At 36.0% G+C, this 22023-nt stretch overlaps 1 protein-coding gene across 10 annotated transcripts in view; it reads left to right on the top strand.

Annotated features, from left to right (window-relative positions):
- The window catches only part of CPLANE1 (ciliogenesis and planar polarity effector complex subunit 1), a 128428-nt gene that overhangs the window by 18493 nt on the left and 87912 nt on the right, over positions 1–22023 (top strand). For all 10 annotated transcript variants that reach the window (XM_067730530.1, XM_067730531.1, XM_067730539.1 and 7 more), the window contains exons 15-24: positions 2202–2366; positions 5657–5830; positions 9536–9764; positions 10917–11056; positions 13650–13867; positions 16422–16586; positions 19245–19383; positions 20574–20683; positions 20803–20961; positions 21078–21186. In XM_067730530.1, the coding sequence (XP_067586631.1) occupies positions 2202–2366; positions 5657–5830; positions 9536–9764; positions 10917–11056; positions 13650–13867; positions 16422–16586; positions 19245–19383; positions 20574–20683; positions 20803–20961; positions 21078–21186 (1608 nt within the window). The remainder of the gene's footprint in view (positions 1–2201; positions 2367–5656; positions 5831–9535; positions 9765–10916; positions 11057–13649; positions 13868–16421; positions 16587–19244; positions 19384–20573; positions 20684–20802; positions 20962–21077; positions 21187–22023) is intronic.

Genomic DNA, 22023 nt, shown 5'->3' with positions numbered 1-22023 from the left:
GCAGGCTCAGAAGTTGTGGTGTGCAGGCTTAGTTGCCCCGTGACATGTGGGATCTTAGTTCCCCGACCAGGGATTGAACCTGTGTCTGCTGCATTGGAAGGCGGTTTCTTAACCACTGGACCAACAGGGAAGGTCTCCTGCATCGAGGTTTTGATGAGAATCTAGGGGTGTGGATTCTAGAAACTGGTGATAGCTTTTATGATATAGGGCTGAGGGTATGAGTAAGATGACAGAGGTTCTCAGATAGTGACCTTGGAGCTATCCTTGACTGCAACTACTACCTGGTCAGGTTTGGCCAATTATTAAATTTATTTTCTGACTGATGTGGCTTTGTATGTTTCATTAATTTATCTACTTAACTGGTATTTATCGAGGGCCTGCTATGTGTATTAGGCAATAGGAATAACTGAAATAAACAAGTTTACCCTAAAGTTGCCCACAATCTGGAGGATAGATCACCTAAACAACTAGCATGTTTCTAATTATGTTTTATGGTAGGTTCCGGGAGAGCACACAGTCTGAGCTGGAGTGCAAACATCAGTCTGGGGAAAACCTGGAGGAGCTGACATTTAAAATTGAGTGAAAATTGTCCAATTGAAGGAGTGGGAATGGTTTAACAAAGGATATAGCATTCCTAAAGCAAAAAGGCATGGGAAACCATGGCAGTTTGGTAAACGTGCAGGTAGTTTTAACAGGACCAGATTATTTGAAATATGTGTGTAATATTGAGGATAGGGTGGTGAGTGCTAAAGTGAGAGGTAGAGAACAGATGATAAAGGAAGATATTCTGCAGTGCCATGGGATTGAGATTTTATCCTGAAGACAGTGGGGTCAGTTAAGATACTTTATGTAAGAAAAAGAACTTTTCAAATAAATATAGGCCATTTGGAAAGATCACTTCAATACATTATGGAGGGCCATTCATAGGAATGTGGTGTAGAGATGTGGGTTTTACCTAGAAGCAAGACAGTTAGTTGAGGAGGTCCTGAACCAAAGCAACATCAAGAGTACTGGAGGACAGAAGTCACATTTGTCAGGTATTTAAGAGGTTTGATCAATTGGACTTGAGTAGAGAAGTCTACTGTAGTTCTCAGATTTGGGGATTGTCCAACTGGATGAAGAAGAGTGACATTCAAGGTGATAAGTTCTCATGAAGAAAAGTTTTCATAGTGAGTCTCATTGTAGACCTTTTCATTTAATTTATTTTCCAACTGTATCCATTTGGTATGGTTTCTTGTAATGGAGACTGAAAATAACTGGCTTCAACAAGAAAGAAGTTTATTTCTCTTTCTTAGGAAATGCGGCCAGAAGTTGATAGTCTGGGGCTGATTCGGTGTTTCTGTGGTCTCATCAAGGACTCATGCTCCTTTAGTTTTTCTACACCGTCGTCCTTAGTGCATTGCTTCCAGTCTTAAGCTGAGTTAAGATGGGTGCTGAAGTCTCAGGCATCATGTACATAATCTAGTTAACAGAAAGGAGGAAGGCAGGAAGGGCAAGAAAAGGGTGTACCTCCTAGTTGAGTTACCTCTCTTTAAGCAGCTTTTCTAGCAGTTCTATACAGTATTATCTCTTGGTTCAGAACTTGTCATATTTTCACATGGCCATATCTAGCAAGAAACTGTGATCTGGGTGCATTGTAACCTCAAGTAAAATTAGAGTTCTTTTACTTAGAAAGAATAGATAAGGAGTAGGCAGCCAGCAGTCTCAGTCCTAAGCACCCTTCAGATGTTTGAAGGCAGTGGTCAGGGACTCCTATCTTATTGGATAGTGTTTCTTCTCCTTTGGAAAGTCTCTTTGACAGTCTGATATTTGTATGATTTCTTGTGTGGTTTTTAAAAAAATTTTATTTTTAGCATGTTCCCTTCTGTTTCATACCATGTGTACTTGAGATAGATGTCGTTAGTGGACCTTAGTACCGAGATAAGGAGGATGTGCACCTCTCTTTGGATAAATTCTTAGTCATCCTAGGGCCTGATCAAAGAAAATAAAATTGTTCAGAACTTAAAATGAAAAAGAACAAAATAATGCTTACCTGTTTTTTATTAAAGTATAAAACAGGTACAGAAAAGTTCACATAACATGAATGTACAGCTTGATGAATTTTTATAAACCGAACATTCCTGTCTACCCTAGCTACCTAGCTCAAGAACATTCCCTAGCTAACATGTTTTTAATGTAAATGTAATTCTTCCCTGTTTAAGGAGGAAGAAGGATATGTTTTCTTCAGATACGCTATTATCTTTCCCTTTTGTACTGCCACCTCTATAACTATAATTTAAATGATGCTCAAGGATTATGTGATCAGCTAGTAAGAGAAATACTGATATGGTCCCACCTACCTGTAAAAGAAGAGGAAGATTGTTCAGGTATGCTTTTCAAAAATCAGTTTGTTTAATATTAATACTTTGTATTTATAAGTGTAGATATGAAATTGCTTATACATAAAAGTTGGTTGCTCTGCCCTATTGTGGTAAATTTTGGACTGTCAGCTTCTCAGTAGCAAGGATCATGTTTTTGTTTGTTTTTAATCTTTGGGTCTCTAGGCTTAGCAGTAATTGCCTGCTGAACTGATACAATTGTTGTATCACAGCCCTATTTGTTAGACATAATATCCGGTACCCAAGTACTTTTCCTTGATATGTTTATATTTTCTTTAATGGTTGCTTAAGGTTGTTTAGTAAAGTGATGAAAATCTCTTTCTGAGGTATTTTGAGTCTTTTTAAAATTGCTTAATAGGCTGCAGAATATTTAGATTGTCCTTTTTAAAAGAGGTGTATTTAAATTAAGCAGTAACCAGAGTAAAAGATATATATGAATGAACACATAATATAGTTATAATAGTTATACGGTCGTAGACCATTAGATATATACTATGCGTATGAATGTGTCAGAACGGCTCAATATATCAGAACTTTCTAAATGGAGTTCATGACTCTAATGGAGTTTGTTTGTTTTGGTTTTTTTCTAATAACTGATTATTGGTTTAGAACATCATTTTACTGATGGAAAATAGTGATCAAAAGAAGTTAGTTTACAAAGTCTTCTAAAAATAGTTTGAGAAGTGGGGCCCATCTCTTACGTAAAACCCTTTCTTTGATTTTCACTAGTTTATCAGAACAGTGTTGGTTTCTTTGGCTTCAGCCACTGTTTTTTGTTGTTGTTGTTGTTGTTTTGTGGTACGCAGGCCTCCCACTGTTGTGGCCTCTCCCGTTGCGGAGCACAGGCTCTGGACGCGCAGGCTCAGTGGCCATGGCTCACGGGCCCAGCCGCTCCGTGGCATGTGGGATCTTCCCGGACCGGGGCACGAACCCGCGTCCCCTGCATTGGTAGGCGGATTCCCAACCACTGCGCCACCAGGGAAGCCCCTTGTTTTGTTTGTTTTGAGGTGAGATAGATGGTAGAATACCATGACATTTTTATTCTGGTATTCATATTTTCTCTGCATTTTTTTAAAATTTAATTTTTATTTTATACTGGGGTGTAGCTGATTTACAATGTTGTGTTAGTTTCAGGTATACAGCAAAGTGGTTCAGTTATACGTATATCCATTTTTTTTCAGATTCTTTTCCCACGTAGGTTATTACAGAATACTGAGTAGAGCTCCCTGAGCTATACAGTAGGTCCTTCTTGATTATCTAGTTTTTATATAGTAGTGTGTATCTGTTAATCCCAACCTCCTAACTTATCCCTCCCCCTCACTTTTCCCCTTTAGTAACCATAAGTTTGTTTTCGATGTCTGTGAGTCTGTTTCTGTTTTGTAAATAAGTTCATTTGTATCATCTTTTTAGATTCCACATATAAGTGATGTCATATGCAGCCACTGTTTATAGATTTCTTACTTTTGGTGATATTTGTCTTTTTAAATGTTTGTGTTCATTACAGAAGTAGTACAAGTTCATTTTAGACAATTTTTAAATATGGAAAGTTTTAAAGAAGAAAATAAAATCACTTAATCTACCCTTTTTTGTCTATATACATTTATGTATGTATATTCTGTTTTATAATCTTTTAAACTTAATATTATGAATATTTTCCAATGTAAATAATTCTTTTTCAAAACCTATTAAGCCTTTTCCTCATTATTGCACATTTTAGATTGGTGCCACCTATTTACTATTGATGTTTTAAATAATGCTGTAGTGTACATAAATTTTTGTGAACATTACTAATAATATCTCTAGGTTAAATTTTGAGAAATGAGGTTACAGGATCAAAGAGAATCCATGGTTTTAAGACTTTTGATGCCTGGTGTCAAATTGCCCTCCAAAAGGACTGGTAGCTGTGTATGAGTGGAAGACTTTTATGTGTGACTTTTTTTTTTTTTTTTAATGTGTGACTTTTTAACTGATATTCTTTTTTTTTTTTTTTTCGGTAGTATTGTCATGACTTGATAATAAATTTCAAGATAAGTTGAACCTATTGTAATGTATTTGTTTTAATTTTTAATGACAGTTGTTTAGAGTATATTAATCATATCCCTACTGGGTCAGGAGTCCCCAAGGCTACCCCCACGTTCAGGGATTCACAGGGAGGACTCACAGGGCCTAGTGTATAGTTGTACTCACATCTATGATTCATTACAATGAAAGGATACAAAGCAAAATCAGCAAAGGGAAAAGGAGCATGGGGTGAAGTCCGGAGGAAACCAGGCACAAGCTTCCAAGAAGTGACAAGATAGAAATGGCCATACACATATCGAACTTAATATTATTGTGAATACCTACCAAGTGACTTCCTTTCTTTTTTTTCTTTTTTTTGTTTTGGCTGTGCCACGTGGCTTGTGGGATCTTAGTTCTCACAACCAGGGATCAAACCCGGGACCCCTGCAGTGGAAGCACGGAGTCCTAACCATTGGCCCACCAGGGAATTCCCCCCAAGTGACTTCTGAGAAAGAAAGATACTTTGCCATTGTTGGGGCCATACATTTTATAAAAATTAATGTTAACTTAGTATTTATCTGTGTTTAATAGTTTTAACTGTTTATTTACATATATCTGAATGCCAATTTATATTATTGAGTTTTGATTTTCAAATAGGGATGACACATGTTTGCTCCTACTAGTTTATATCAGAGTCACCCTAGAAATAGTGATGTAACTCTCTCCCTCCCCTGCCTTCCCCCTCCACTCCACGTGTTCCTTTTGTCCATACCTCCCAGAAGAATCTTATGGTAAGGACTTACTCTTACTAATGGAAGTATATCATAATATCCAGACCTAATGGTACAGAAAAAAGCATGAAGAATCACTACTCTGGTGCTTTTCAGATTATCTTTGTAGTAAACCCTGCCTCCTTTCATTAAAGAAAGAAAATTAGAAAGGGAAGAAAGTAGGGAAAATAAATAATGAAATGCTAAACTTGCAAGTCCATTATGGCTGGATTGTTTGTATAGATCCTTCCATGTTTTTAGGTAAAACTAGTAGCTTGAGGTTAAAAGAGTTCCTAAGTGTATGTGCTCATAATTACGAGCTAATTAGTTTTGTTCTGTTGTTTTTAAGAAGTGTAGATAGCTATTATAAATTAACTTGTGTAGGCCATGGGTGTTCATCTCAGAAAAAAGTTGTAATTTTCTTCTTGCATAATGTTGGGAACTTAAATATTACTACTTTTGATAGTTTGATCAGAATCTCCTTTGGTCATTTGGTGCATCCTGCAGTTCCTGAGAAGTCTCATTGTGAGTTTGGAGTGACTGGAAACGTTCATCCTGAAGCGGCGGTGAGGGTTGTCCAGTCCATGGCCCGCTTCATGGCTTCCTATTTCACCAATCACCTGCTTTGCATTTTGCCACCTCACAATGTGAATGTTCTTCCTCCCCTTCATATTAAAACAGGTAAACAAATAATTTTCTCACCTTGTTTTTGCACGTAATATTTAAAATCATATTATACGGTGATCATTAGTCCATGGAAATAAAACTGTTCTAGCTCAGTGCCTGAACGCTAAGGAGATACACAAGTGACTGTTTACGAATGAATATAATCTGAGAAAGGTAATTGCTTTGGACTTGTTTTTATTGAATATGTATTTTTAAATTGCGAATTTTGGACACATTGGCATTTATAAAGTTTCCATTTTTAAAGTAAAAGGGCTATAAAAATGTAATTTAACAAATTTTGAGTACGCTAATTTAGAATTTAATTTTATTTGGACATTTTACTTTTATAATTTTATTTGAATCATTTTCTTTGCTCTACTTAATCATTTCATTAATAGAGTCAAAATGTACCTAATCTGTGTGAGGTAACTGCCCTACCCTAATGGAAATAAGCATGTACACAGATTTCTATGATATTCATTCATTCCAATAATTTTTATTAGTGCCTGCTATGTGTCAAGTAGTGTTGTAGGTGCTGGAAATATATTAGCTTGCACCATATGAAATTAATAATATGAAAACATCTGTAGTTTTGTCTTGTCTTGACATTTGGAACAGATTTATCCTAACTGCCATGAACAAAACAGATGAAATACCTGTTCTTTTATGGAAGTACATCTAATAGATTGAGACGGAAAATTACATAGATGCATATATAAACAAAGATCTATCAAATGGTGACAATTATTATGCAGAGAACTAAGTAGAGAAATGTATTGTGACTGAGTCGGTAGTTGAGGTGGTGACTTTAGGGAAGAGCTCTCTGCGGGGGTGACATTTAAACTGAACTCTTAATGACAAGAAGGAGCCAGCCATGGACGCATAGGACTTAGAGCATTATATGCTGAGCCTGTGCAAAGGCTCTAGAGCAAGGACAAACTTGATGTGTCTGAGAAACTGAAAGACTGGTGTAGCTGGAGCACAGAGGGTGAGGTAGAGAGTGGTATGAGATGAAGACAGAGATAGATGGCCAGGTGATGTAAGCCAGGGTATGAAATCTGAATTTTATTTTAGGTACAGTGGGAAGTTATTGGAGGGCTTTAAGCAGGAAATAACACGAATTGATAAACATGTACAAGGCACACATAGAGTAGTACAAGATGTAATATAATTAGAAGTTTAATAGAAGTAGCAACAAGTGGTCATCAGATTTAATCACAGAACTGTGGATTTTGAACTATGTGTTTGGACTCTAATTTTCTCAGGGTGTGGGTGGGAGTGGAGGACTGTCCTCACCCACTTGGATGCTTCAACAGTAGTGTTAGACTCTAGTGTCGTCAGGGTTTTCAGGAGCTTCTAGACCCTAGAGAGCCTTATATGTAAGGTAGGATCAGAAAGGAAATTGTCTAGAGGTTCCTTTTCAGAGGTGTCTGCTTCCCTGGGGAAGAAAAGTTGGCCCTGACCTGAGTATGGCTTCTCTTAGGGAGCTGGTGTAAACAGAGAAACAGGTGCTCTGTTTTTCCAGGATCTACCTTCTCCCCTTTCCCTCTCTATTGGCCACTAACTCAGTTTCAGCTGGTGCTCCGTCCTTTTCTCCCTGAGAACAGCCTGTGCTTCTTTCTCTCACTTTATGCTTTCCTCTGACTGAACCTCTCAGTTGGATATTACTTATTTCCTTGTACATTTGACACTAATTATTACAATAGTTTTTTATTTAAGCTCTCTTTATTTTGTCACAAGTGAGGTATTTACTACTTGTGCTCCCTATTTTTGGTAATAATGTTTCTGATAACAAATTGTATCCTTAATCCATATAATTTTACTGAAGGAGAGAGGCAGAACTCATGTGGTTTTAATTTTTTAAAATATTTATTTATTTATTTATGGCTGCATTGGGTCTTCGTTGCTGTGCACGGGCTTCTCATTGTGGTGGCTTCTAGGCACGTGGGCTTCAGTAGTTGTGGCACGTGGGCCCAGTAGTTGTGGCTTGCGGGCTCTAGAGCACAGTCTCAGTAGTTGTGGCGCACGGGCTTAGTTGCTCTGCGGCATGTGGGATCTTCCTGGACCAGGGCTCGAACCTGTGCCCCCTGCACTGGCAGGCGGATTCTTAACCACTGCGCCACCAGGGAAGCCCTCATGTGGTTTTTAGAAAAATCTTAAAAAAAAAAGAAGTACAATCCTGGTATTCAGAAGATTTATCTCAATTTCTTATCTTTCTGTCCTACAATATTTATAGGACTTTTGCTCTTTGCTAATGATTTTTATCTTTACAGATGACTTTACATACCTAAGGGAGACTGATATTTATCACACTTTGTGAAGAAAAGTGACAGAGTTATTGAATTGTTTCTTGGCAGACTCATAAATGTTCATAAAAGCTCAGAGACACACCTTTTTATTCCCTACGTAAATATCTTCCCAGTTAGAGGAGAGAGTAGGAGAGAAGACTTTGTGTTCTTTTCCTATGCCCGAGACTAGACTATGATTGTTGACAATTTAAATATCTGAAACTTGTTATATATCCTTTAATTTCTTTAATCTCCCTCTGTCTTGAAAAATGATATTAGCAGGCTTGACTTAGAATATATTTCATGTTAATCTTTTAAATCAGAACTAGTGGCAGAATGTATTGTGGATTTGAGTTGCTTATTTGGTATGATGTTTGCTGTGTGAAAGCAGTAAAAATTTCAGAAAATTAAATCATTCAAATTCTTTTAATGGTACAGTGCCTTACTCATAGTGAATTAAAAACTGGAAAAATTTCATCAGTCTCCTGGCTGTTTGCCTATGCAGAATCAAACAGTCATTGATTGACTAAATTTTTCGTTTCTTTCCATATCTTTGTCAAAGAGCTAAAATGTTAGTGCTTGGTGTGGGCAGAGCCTATGCAGATCACATAAGAAACTAATCATTTCATTTCAAGGAGCCAAAACCTTCATATACTAATTACCAGTTTTATTTTGAGGGAGTGAGTGAAAATCTTAGCAATATGTATTTTTTAAAAGATAACAGTTCTGTCATAGTATTTTCAAATTTCTCATTCAAGTTACTTTAATTAGGGAAAGATACAGAAGGCTGGGGAGAAGGATATTATTACCCTTTGTATTTAATCTCAGGCCAGACTGAAATCTTGTCATTTGTTCAGGATTACTGAAAATCACAGTTTTCTATTTTCTGTTAAACACTGAACATTGAACATTTAATATGCTTGAGTATTACCTCAAACTAGATTTTTATCCCATGACACTATGAGGAATGCAAAGTCAGGTAAGATGCAGTCTCTGCCCTCCAGATTTCATAATGCAGTAGGAGAAATAGCTATATTTCAGAGCAGCCCACAGTAGTAAACTGTACACTGTGACCGGTACGTTTACGTGTGTGTGTACGTTTATATTATCTGACCAAAAAGTTTCATTAAACTGTACTTATTTACCTTTATTTTGTGTAATGCACTCTGATACTGTCTCTTTTGTTTCTATGTCTACTCAGTTTCATGTTTTTAGGAATGCTGACATTTGCTTCATGACCCACTAAAGAGACACAGTGTTCAATGTTAAAAAGACTATTCTAGAGTACGTTAAGCATTATTTTAGGCCATTTTGTATGTATCTTCCATGTTGTGGTTTTGTGTAGGAAATACTGATTGAAGAGATCTATAAAAAGAGGTGTGAGTTCTTGTATATATAATTGTAAAATCCATTTTCTTTAATTTACTCACAGAGCAGCCCTTTCGACTTATTCCTCTGCAACACTCGAAGGTGGCCAGTGTTGTTAGAGAGCAGAATCTTTCTAATGTGTGGACAGTTGAATATGCCCTTGAATTATTATTTATTGGTGGCCTGGTTCCAGAAGCTGTGTGGTTGGCACAGAAACTTGGAGACTGGAAGACGTCTGTTTCCATTGGTGTGGCCTTGCAGCTGTTCTGTAAACATGATAGCAATTTCACAAGGTATGTATTTTTAGGAAAGTATGATGGTCATCTAAAATATTTTTTATTTCAGTCATTGCTGGTATTTATGCATTTTGTGGAATCCTTAGTTCAGCATTGTCCAATAGAACTTTTTTCAGTAATGGAAATATTCTGTATGTGCTATCCAATCTGATAGCTACTAGCCACATGTATTTATTGAGCACTTGAAATGTGGATAATAAGACCAAGGAACTGGATTTTCCATTTAATTTTAATTAAATTTAGAGGGCTGTATACATCTAGTGGCTACTGTATTGGACAGATCAGAGGCTTACTTACAGTGTTAAAACATCTATTTAGCACATTAATTTGTTAGTAGTGCCCTCAAAGGGCCTACAGTCAATGGGAAAGTTTGTCTTTCCCAAACAGGATTTGAGTTTTAAGCTAATCAAACTAATCCCTATATTTTAACTATTCTGAAGGTTATGGTATTGCTGTGTCTTCTATATTTTTTAATTCAATAATTCAATGTATGTTTATTTATTAACATACATTGTTAATATGTTTATTATTAACAATGTTTGTATGTTATTAACAATGTATGTATGTTTATTATTATTATTTATCAAGCTCTATGCCAGGTGTTTTAGTGGATAGTAAACTTAAATGGTACATAGTTTCTATGCTTAGGCATTTATAGTTTAATAGGGAAAATAGGACAAAACATTATTACAATTTACATAGTGTGGTAAGAAAAGTGCCCGTGGTACAGTAGGGAGAGCAATAGTATCAAGTGAGGGAAGGACAGGAAATACTTTATGTGGGAGATGTCATTTGAGATGGGCATTGAAGGGAAGATGGGATCATGACAAACTGAGTAGCTGTAGGGAGAGAGAACATTCCAAATGTGAGCAAAGGCATTTGGCAAAAGCAAGTTTGGCTTGGTTTGGATAGAGTACATTTGTAGGGCAGCAGTGGGAGGTAAGGATGAGGAGATATATTAGTACCATAATTATGGAAAGCCTTAATACTATCCTTAATACTGTATTTCCTTGCTTATTTCTTGTCTAAATATAGGATGAATAAAGTGAATTTCTCTGTTCTTTAAAATTTCATGTTTAGCTCTTGATGTGTGTATGTTTCCTTTTTTCAAAATTTGTATTCTTTTCCCTTAATTTGATGTGATTTCAGGTCCAGGAAAAAGGGTCTGAATCTACCGTTAAATATGACTCCAGCACAGATTTTCCAGGAAAAACTGCAGTGTTTTTTAGGTCAGCCGGCCTCTTTGGAAGCAAAAAAAGAAATGGGCTCAAAATACAAACAGTTTACAGGTGTGTTACCTATGTATGGTCGACACATGTATCGGCTTAATTAATATAAAGCTTATGGTATTTTAAAAAGCTTTTAAGTACCCACACATATATTAATGCTTTGAAGTAATAAGCTTATCAAAAATAAAATTTTGCTATTTATTCTTAATAATGGGAGCATCCCAAACTGATGCAGTTCAAAATACAATGTTCAGTATCTGAATGATATTCTGATTTTCCATACATAGCCTTTCTTTATACTAGTGGTATTTTGCTGCATTTAGATTGTTTTCTTTTGCAGTCATAGAATCGTAGAATCTCAGATGTCAAGGGGTACTTAGAACCTCTTGCCTAATGCATAAATCATAGAGTTGTTTTTTGCTTTTAATTTGAAAAGTTCTGAGTGGTATTATAAAAAAATAATATAATATTACATGTAATACATGGATTTACCCAGGAGCCCTATAAAATTCGTCTGTTTTAAAGAGGGGGAAATTTAGACAAAAAGTAATGAAGTCTGTTATTTAAAGTCATATATTTAATGATAAAACCAGGATAGCTGTTTTCTTTTATTAGTGCTTGTCTCCATTAAGGAGTGAGACTTCTCTAGATTCCTAGAGCTTATTAATTATAACTTCTCTTTCTGGAAAGAATTCATAATACTTGGAAATCAGACTGAAAATTTCTTTGATAATTTTCTGTCAGGTTTTTTTTTAAGTAAATGAAAAGATAATGTATCTACATGAAAGTTGATTTTGAAAAAAAGGACTAAAAAATTCCCAGTCTGAACTTCCAGTTCTGGCAATATATTGTTTCAGATGATCTGAAAACTCTCCTACAATAAATACATAGATACAGTGTGTTTCTAGATAAAATATAAAGATATGCATTTAAAGGCTAAGATTTAAAGAAAGTAAGGGAAATTTCCAGGGGTCAGAAAGAAAGAGAAAAAGTCAATGGATTCCACCCCTAGGTATTTACCCAAGAAAAATAAAAACATAGGTCCACTGAAAAACCTGTATATTGAATGTTCTTAGCAGCTTTTTCATAATAGCCAAAAACTTGAAACAACCCAAATGCTTATCAACTTGTGGATGGAAGAACAAATTGCAATTTATCTGTACAATGGAATAATAATTAATAAAGAGTAGCAAACTACTGATAACATGCAACAACATGGATGAATTGAAGAACCATTATGCTGAATGAAAGAACTCAGAAATAAAACTACACACTGTGTGATTCCATTTATGTGATTTTATAAAAAACAACACTATAGGGACAAGAAACAGATCAATGGTTACATGGGAGTAAGGGGGGAATTGACAACAAAAGGGTATAAGAACTTTTTTGGAGTGATGAAAATGTCAAAATTCATTGAACTGGGGACTTCCCTGGTTGTCCAGTGGTTAAGACTCTGCACTCCTAGTGCAGGGGGCCCAGATTCCATCCCTGGTCAGGGAACTGGATCCCGCATGCCACAACTAAGCCACGTGCCGCAGCTAAGACCTAGTGCAGCCAAATAAATATTTTAAAAAACAGAAAACAAACAAAACTCATTGAACTATACACTTAAAAAGGATAAATTTTAGTGTATGTAAATTATGCCTCAACAAACTGATTTAAAAACAAAAAACTCAGCAGATGGTTAGTGAACTGGAAAATGAATTTGATCTATCTCTGTATATATACACACACAAAAAAATATATATATAGAGATAAAAATGTATAGATATAAAGAAAAGAGTTGGAAAATATGAAAGAGAAGTTAAGCTTTGTATAGAATGTTGTGGAAGACACAACATATGTGTAATAGGAGTTTCAGTAGAGCCACACCAAATTCTGGATAGTGACTACCTCTGGAGAGAGGAAGTGAAATATTATTGGTACCTAAGGAATTTCAGCTGTATTTGCAACATTCTTTTTTAATCTAAATTGAATGTAGGAAACATGTTAATATCAGACAAGGATGAAGTCAGTATGTGAGTGTTTTCATATTATATTCTATACCTTAAAGTATGCTTAAAATATTTGGTAATATAAAAGTGCGTAAGTCTCCAATTCTGCCACCTGCATCTCTGCATTTTGCCTTCTGGAACATGTCTCCATATGTACATACACTTATATAATTGAAGCCATACTGTATGACTATTTTGTATATTTCTGGGGGTTTTTTTAGCTTCACAAGTCCTTTTTATTATAAAAGTACTGTGATGGACTATTATGAAAAAGAAAATAATTACTCTCTCACTGCCTTCATGTAATGTTGTATATTATTTTGGAGTCTCTCTTGACATTTTATTTTTCCCATTAATATTTTTTCTTTTATTATTATTTTTGAGTCACAACTATATTCCAAGAATCTTTTATTATATAATTGTTATTACAGTATCTTGTATAATTTTGGAAAAGTCTTTGTGATCTGATTACCTATAATCTTAAAAGTAAGAGAATCTTTATTAAGTTTCTGTCTAGAAGTTTGGGTGTTTTGCATGTCAACCAGTATGTTCATTTTTGGCAATCAGCTTTTTCAGATACGAAATTTTATCCTACAAAATAACATGAAAAGTATAATATAAATTTTAACTACTTTACCTAATTTTGTATTTGCTAGATCCCATTGAAGAAGAAGATGCAGATCTGCTATTTGGTTCTGTGCAGGAAGTACTGAAAGCAGCAGTTATGGCTGATGCAGATATTCTTTCAGAGACATTCCAGCTTCTGATAAACTCTGCCAAGGACTTCAGTCAGAGACTGTGGGGCTTAGTGCCGGTTGGCTTGTATCTTCCAGCTCCTCCATTATATTGTCCTCAGCCAGCTATTCTTAGTGAAGTAAGCTTAGTGCTTAATCTTTTAATTAATTTAAAGTTGATTTTGTCCAATTTTTAAAATAATCAACTTGATAATAATCATCAAGTTAAAAATGCAGGCTCTGAAGCTAACTTCTGGATTCCAGCTTTGCTGTTTATTTATTGTGTAATATTGGGCAATGTACTAAACTGATGTTTAAGTTTCCTTATCTGTAAAATGAAGATGATGATAGTACCTCTGACAGCATTATTGAGAGTATTAAATGGGATATCCTGTAAAAGCTTTTACTTTAGGGCCTAGGACACATAGTAAGCATTCAATAAATGTTAAAATTATTTCAATGATAAAACAAAATTAAGAGATATTTCTCTGTATCCAGATTTTTAAAAAATAAGCATTTGTTTAGGGTAGCAAAAAGAATGTCAGAATTTAGAAGCCATACATTATTTTTTATTTATTTATTTATTTTTGGCTGCATTGGGTCTTCGTTGCTGCGTGCGGGCTTTCTCTAGTTGTGGCGAGCAGGGCCTACTCTTCATTGCGGTGTGTGGGCTTCTTATTGCAGTGGCTTCTCTTGTTGTGGAGCATGGGTTCTAGGTATGCGGGCTTCAGTAGTTGTGGCATGTGGGCTCAGTAGTTGCGGGTTGCAGGCTGTAGAGTGCAGGCTCAGTAGTTGTGGTGCATGGGCTTAGTTGCTCTGCGGCATGTGGGATCTTCCAGGACCAGGGCTTGAACTCGTGTTCCCTGCATTGGCAGGTGGATTCTTAACCACTGTGCCACCAGGGAAGTCCCAAGCCATACATTATTTTAGTCTTTTATTCATCTCATTGTCTGTGCCTCTTTTGAAAGACTTAGTTTGATTTTTCTTTGATTTGAAAGGTCATTTTTTTCTCCTATACTTTTCAATTGATAGTTCTGTCTTATAAGTAGCAATACTGTATTCCTCTCAGGAACTTTTCCTCTGCTCTTATTGAAAATCATAACATAGCTGGTTTTAGGATTTAAAGTGTTAATGTAAATTATTTACATTTAAATTGTTTTAATATTCAATTAGCTGTTTAAATTGATTCTGGTATTGTTTCTTTACTACTTTTTCAGAATTAGCAACTTTTTTCTTTTTCTTTTTTTAGACTTATTTGCTGTATTCTCATTGTTATATTTCAAGTTACGTTTCAGTAGATTAAAATATTTCATTTGTTGATATTTCAGGTGTAATATATTACAAATGGAAAGAATAAGTAGTCCATGGTATTTCTCAGTAATTCCTCTTTCCTCTCATATCTGAGTCTTCAGTATGTTGGTTTAGGAGTTAGAAATAGCATTTAAGATATTTTTAGATATGCTGTGCTGATATTAGTTTGGTACCTATCCTTAGTAATACTTCATTTTATTATTTTTTAGTAAAATAATCTCCAATGGCAGGATTTCTCTTAAATGTCCCTCTGTATCAGTTAGAACCCTTTGGGTTGTAAGTAACAGAAAACTTGGTACATATTGGCTGGCATAATTGAGAAGTCCAGTTATGTTACCAAAGACTTGGGCTCTTTCTTTTAGTTTGTTTTCTAAGGTGTCAGCTTCAGTTTAAGGCTGGCTCCCTTTGTGGGAGCAGAATGGCTGCCAGTAGCTTCTAAGGATACATTGTCCATGTCCAAAGGGAGTGGGAATGGGAGAAAGAAAAGTAGTAAAAAAGTATTTCTTTCCCAGCATTCCAAGCAAGAGTACTGAGAGTTACTCTTGTAAGACCGACTGAGGTCACTTCCCTGTCCTCGAATCAAACACCTTGGCTAGGGCTAATACAAAGTACTGCTTGGCAATTGACTAGGGCCTTCCTTGGCAGCTAGGGATATGGGATCAGCTCTCCTTGAATCATTTGGCTATGTAGGAGAGGGGCAGATACCCAAATAAAAACTGAATACTCTTAAGAAGTGGCAATGGTAGGAGAAGGTTGGGGAAGCAAATGTTTACAGTATTCACATTATCTCATTCTCTGGGAAATTAATCTGTAGCTACTGACTTGAATTGTGTTTATTCAAGAAACATTTGTTGGATCCTACCACATATTGGAGTTTACTCTATGCACTATACGACAAGGCCTTTGCTCCTGGGTAGTTCTCAATAGTGTGGGAAACATACATAAATCAGCAAGAATAGATTAGTGAAAGCTATAATGGAAGTCTGAGCAAAGACTCATAGTAGCACAGAATGGGAGGGCTTCACAGAGGAGGTGACATTGAAATATAATGGAATTTTTCCAGGAAGAGGAAGGGAAAAGTCATTCTTTTTGAAAGGAGCTTTCTCTGTAACATTCCACCCATGGAGTCCGGGGTGATGGCTTCAACTGTTGTAGCCGAAGACTTGGGATTAGGGTCAACTTACCCCTTTACATTGTTTGAGGTGAGAGAAGTGTTTCCCTGACACTAGAAATAGCTATAGTTAATCTCTGAGGCCATGTCTCAAAACTTCCTTTATAAATGTCCAGGAGTATTCTACTTTGAGAAGCACTGTCTTTATTTTCACTTTAACATTTTAAGTTTCTGTTTTACTAGCTACTAAAATTGTTATTGTTTCTTTTTAGGAAGATGGTGATGATCTTCTTTTAAAAGCTGAAAAAGATAATCGCCAAAAGGTGTCTGGAATCCTTCAACGTGTTCTCTTGCTTTTCCGGGCAGCTCGGTGTTCTTTTCCTGTAGCACAGTGGTACATCTTGCAGTTGAGATGGGCAAGAAAAGTCATGCAGAAGGTATGGAAATGTCCTAGTCACTTATGTGCTATTGAAATAGGGAAGAACCGTTTGTATTCTATTACAAGTTAATCACTAAAGGTTTATTGCTTCTAATCTTAAATTACACATAACGGCCCATCTTTGGGAACCCTGCTTCCCTGGTAATGAGCATTAAGCTAAAATACCTCTTTTTAGCTAACAGGAAACGTCCTGACCAGGCCCACCTGTGAATGCAGGGAGGAAGAAATTAACACATGCCCTCCAGAGGCTGATGGGAACCAGGAAGTGTTTGACTTTACTCCCTCCCCTTTTAGTAAAAAAGGAGCCTGAATTCTAACTCAGGCAAGATGGTTCTTTGTGGCATGAGCCCACCATCTTCTCGGTTTGCTGGCTTTCCGAATAAAGTCGTTATTCCTTGCGCCAAGAACTCATTTCTCGATTATTGGCCTGTAGTGCAGCAAGCAGTATGAGCTTAGACTCGGTAACAGTGTGGTAAACAATTTAAATATACTAATATTTATTAATATTTATAATTGTGATATTTTCCCAAGGAGTCCTGCCCTATAAATCCATAAATTTCAGGCTTATTTATAGTACGAAACCTGCTTCTCAAAGTAGAATACTCCTGGACATTTATAAAGGAAGTTTTGAGGCATGGCCTCAAACGCGGGCTTCTCATTGCGGTGGCTTCTCTTGTTGTGGAGCACAGGCTCTAGGCACGCAGGCTTCAGTAGTTGTGGCTCATGGGCTCTAGAGCGCAGGCTCAGTAGTTGTGGTTCATGGGCTTAGTTGCTCCGCAGCATGTGGGATCTTCCCGGACCAGGTATTGAACCCGTGTCCCCTGCATTGGCAGGCGGATTCTTAACCGCTGTGCCACCAGGGAAGCCCCTATGTATAAGTTTTTGTGTAGACACATGTTTTTCATCCATGGGTCAAACTGCACCAATAATTGCAAGGTAGGTAGCCAAAAGATACAGATGAAATGTAGTGAACTCTGGAATTGCATACACTGCTCCAAGTCTTTTCTCACTGTAGAAGAATGTGTCCTGGGTTTTTTTTAACGTCATGACACAAAAGGGAACTATTTCAGTTATTTAACATCTCCTTTTTATATCTCTCTAATTATATAGCTTGGGTAACATTTTCCAGGGGTCATACTCCATAAATCCATACATTCTAGATTTGTTTCTAATAACCAGCCTAGACAGACTCTGTACATCTGGTAAATACCATTAATTTGTTTGACAAGAAGTCTGTCCTTAGCATGCTTACAAGGGGATTTGACTAGATCATGTCTTTCTGGAAGTGAATAGTAGAGGGAGAAAATAGATTACAAGCCTACTGCTAATCCTTTTCTTCCCAGGTTTATGTCTCTTAGATCCCTTTTCTTTTATTCTTTTTTTTTAATAAGTTTATTTTTATTTATTTATTTTTGGCTGCGTTTGGTCTTTGTTGCTGCGTGCCGGCTTTCTCTAGTTGCGGTGAGCGGGGGCTACCCTTCTTTGCAGTGCACTTGCTTCTCATTGTGTTGGCTTCTCTTGTGGAGCACGGGCTCTAGGTGTGTGGACTTCAGTAGTTGTGGCACACGGGCTCAGTAGTTGTGGCTCACGGGCTCTGGAGCGCAGGCTTAGTAGTTGTGGCGCACAGGCTTAGCTGCTCAACAGCATGTGGGATCTTCCCGGACCAGAGCTCGAACTCGTGTTCACTGCATTGTCAGGCAGATTCTTAACCACTGTGCCACCAGGGAAGTCCCGCTTTTCTTTTATTCTATCACAGTTTCCTTTTAACACACAGTAGTTTCATTTATTTTCTATTCTTGATTTGTTAGAGAGATTAGGTAGTTGGTCCTGAACTATATTTTGGATTTGTCTGTCATTTTTTCATTTAGTGTCATTTAAGTTGTTCCACTTTCTTTTTATTTTCTATAAGCTGGTAATTAATCTATCCTCATCAAAGTAGACAGATGTGATTAAATTCAGGTTAACATTTTCTTATAATTGAATCCTTCATAAGTGGTATTGTATACTTCCCTTCTGCAGCATATCATGTTGCACATACATCTTTTTCTTTCACTTTTCATGATATGAGATGGATCAATGAATTTGGGTCATGTTCCACCCACTATCATGTTGTCCATCAACCCATCAATTTTTTACCTAATTTAGCATTTATTGATGATCCTCGCTAGAGTCATTTTTTTATTAGGAGTTGCCAAATGATGACTTTATAATTCTGTCACTTACAGATTAGTTTTTTAAAGTTTTGTATGTAGATATACCTTTTTCTGTATTAGTTTTTAGGTAATGCACATAGGTAGAGTTAGATACTTAAGTTTATTTTCTTTACTATTCCTTTGGGGAAAGTCAGGGGAAATAGCATTAAATTCTTTTTATACAGAACTTTTTAGGCAAAACTGAGTGACAAGAGAGGTTAATTTGGCTAGAACCTTTTTTTTTTCCTTTGAGATTTAGCCTAGTGAATTTGTTGAGTTAAATTTGTGAGCTAAGTTTCTGAAAGTACAAGTGATTTCAGGGATATTTTCTTACATTGTATGGGAACCATGCTGTGTTTTCCACTCTTTATGGTTTATCTTACCTGCCTTGTTTGTTGCTTTATAGTTTCCTTAAAAATTGACTTATATGACTGGTAATTAACATATTCTTTCTTTACTTTCAGATTCGAATGAAAGGATCCCTTCCTTCATTGAGTCCTTTCCCTCAGTCGTTACTTAATTTCTGTAAAGGAGGTGTAGCATTCTTTCGACCCGGGACAACTGGAGACCACAAGCTTGATGAAGTGTCCATTAAAGCAATAGGTTTGTCCAAAATGAGCTGTTTGCTTATAAATTAGGCCTAAATATTAGTAATGATATATTTTACATTTGATTCGGGGAAGTTTCATGTAACAATACTGTGCTGATAATGAAAAGACCGTATGTGTATGTTGCCACCATGGAAATATATCTGAGGGAATTACCTGGTGGTCCAGTGGTCAAGAATCTGCGCTTCCACTGCAGGGGGCACAGGTTTGATACCTAGTTGGGGAACTAAGATCCCGCGTGCCTCGTGGTGCGGCCAGGGAAAAAGAAAAAAAAAAGGAAATATATCTAAGATACATTAGGTGAAAAAAAAGAGATAGTTGCAAAACTGTATATACATAGTATGATTTTATATATCTTTGTGTACCTGTATTACTTTTAATAAAAAAATTGTTTTATATTGGAAATTATATTTCTAATATTGAAAATTTTTTTAACTTAAATGCCTATTTTTTTTTTAATACAAATTTATTTATTTTTGGCTGTGTTGGGTCTTTGTTGCTGTGCTGGGGCCCTCTCTAGCTGTGGTGAACGGGGGCTACCCTTCATTGCAGTGCACGGGCTTCTCATTGCGGTGGCTTCTCTTGTTGTGGAGCACAGGCTTTAGGCACGTGAGCTTCAGCAGTTGTGGCACATGGGCTCAGCAGTTGTGGCTCGTGGACTCTAGAGTGCAGGCTCAGTAGTTGTGGCACATGGGCTTAGTTGCTCTGCGGCATGTGGAATCTTCCCGGATCAGAGCTCGAACCTGTGTCCCCTGCATTGGCAGGCGGATTCTTAACCACTGTGCCACCAGGAAGTCCCTTAAATGCCTATTAATAAGTGATTTTCCAAATAAATTAACAATATGGTATTAAGTAGAGCTATGTGTATTGGCTTTGAAAAATATCTACAATATACTCTAAGTTTAAAACAAGTAAACTACCAATAAATAGAGTAGCTTATTTACTCTATAAAGTGTTTTTAATATTTTCATGTGAGTATGACATGTATGAAATATTCTGGAATAATATGTGTAAAAATTCTGTAAGGATTTCCACAACTTTTATATAAAGTATTGAGTATGAGTATGTTTCTTTTGTAATCAACAGTATAAAGACATTTATTTTGGAAAAAAAAAACCAACAGTTGTTATAATATTAATGTATATACTCATACAGTCTTCTTTCATATTTCCATTCCTGATTTAGGTTGCTTCAGAGAACTTTGTGCTTTGTGTTGGATGCTGCATGTCCGTGATAAGTTATCCTATAGTTGCAGGCAATATCAGAAGGCAAGGGAAAATGTGGAGGGAAAAAAGGTATCAATTACACAGGAATAAGAAAAATAAATATTACTTGGGAAATAATTGCTTGATCGAAGAATCTAGTCTATCTGTCTAAAGTGAAAAGGAAATGATATTTTTCAATATCCATTTAGGACCTCGAAGTGAAGTTTGATTCTTGTATGGTTGAGCACTGTCTCAGTGCAGTGGAATGGGCTTGTAGAATGCTACCGTTCTCTCGGTTTTCCAATATTGAAGAACTTATTCAGGATCTAATTTTGAGCCTCATTGGAGAACTGCCACCAATCAGAGAGGTAATGTAAACGTAGGTGAAAATAAACTAAATCAGAATCAGAGACTTTAAAGAATTTTAATTTTATTTATAATTAAGAATGATGCTCATAAAACTCATTTTTAAATTTTTCTGAAGGTAGCAGAAATTTTTGTGAAAGCGTTTCCCAATCCTGAGGACATAAGGGTTCCTGTAAGAGAAAAATATCACTCTCTTCAACAGAGACTCAGACACTATGTTGTGAAAGGTATTATTTGTCATTTCTTAGATATCTGATAGATAAATTGCTGAAGATTCTCATTTTGTTTTGAAAGCATTTATTTTCTAGTGCTTATGTTTTTATGCATTTCTCTTTGGAGATAGGAGTATGAGAAGTCAGAAGCACTTCCCCATTACGGAAGCACCAATTCTGTTGCTTTGGAACCAGACAAAGCTGACTTCATGTCATGGCTCTGTCAGTTAGTAACTGTGTGACCATAGGCAAGTTGCTCCGTATCTCTGAGCCTCTTTTCCTTATTTGTAAAATGAGTATATTAATACTTCTTTATGAATATGTATTGAAAGAGGATTAAAAAAGATAAAATATATAAAATGAATATATAGTGCTTTGTATAATCAGATATTTTATTGAAAACTAGTATTCTCCTTTTATGGTTATTTATGCTCCTTATTTTATGCTATGCATTCAAGATGACCTTGTGAAAATTTTTTTTTATTGTGGTAAAATATAATATAAAATTTACCATTTTTAAGTGTACAGTTCAATGGCATTAAGCACAGGCATACCTTGGAGATATTTCAGGTTTGGTTCCAGACCACCATAATAAAGTGAATAATGCAGTAATGCAAGTCATATGAATTTTTTGGTTTCCTAGTGCATATAAAAGTTATGTTTGCAGTATACTGTAGTCTATTAAGTGTGCTCTAAAAAAAGGCAATGTATATACCTTAATTTAAAAAGTACTTTATTGCTAAAAAATGCTAACCATTATCTGAGTCATAATCATAAGCAAGTCATAATCTTTTTGCAGTAGTAGCATTAAAGATCACTGATCACAGGTCCACAAAACAAATCTCATAATAA

This window comes from Pseudorca crassidens, chromosome 3, assembly GCF_039906515.1.
Source record: "Pseudorca crassidens isolate mPseCra1 chromosome 3, mPseCra1.hap1, whole genome shotgun sequence".
Lineage (NCBI taxonomy): Eukaryota > Metazoa > Chordata > Mammalia > Artiodactyla > Delphinidae > Pseudorca > Pseudorca crassidens.
This window is presented reverse-complemented; position numbering and strand designations above follow the sequence as displayed.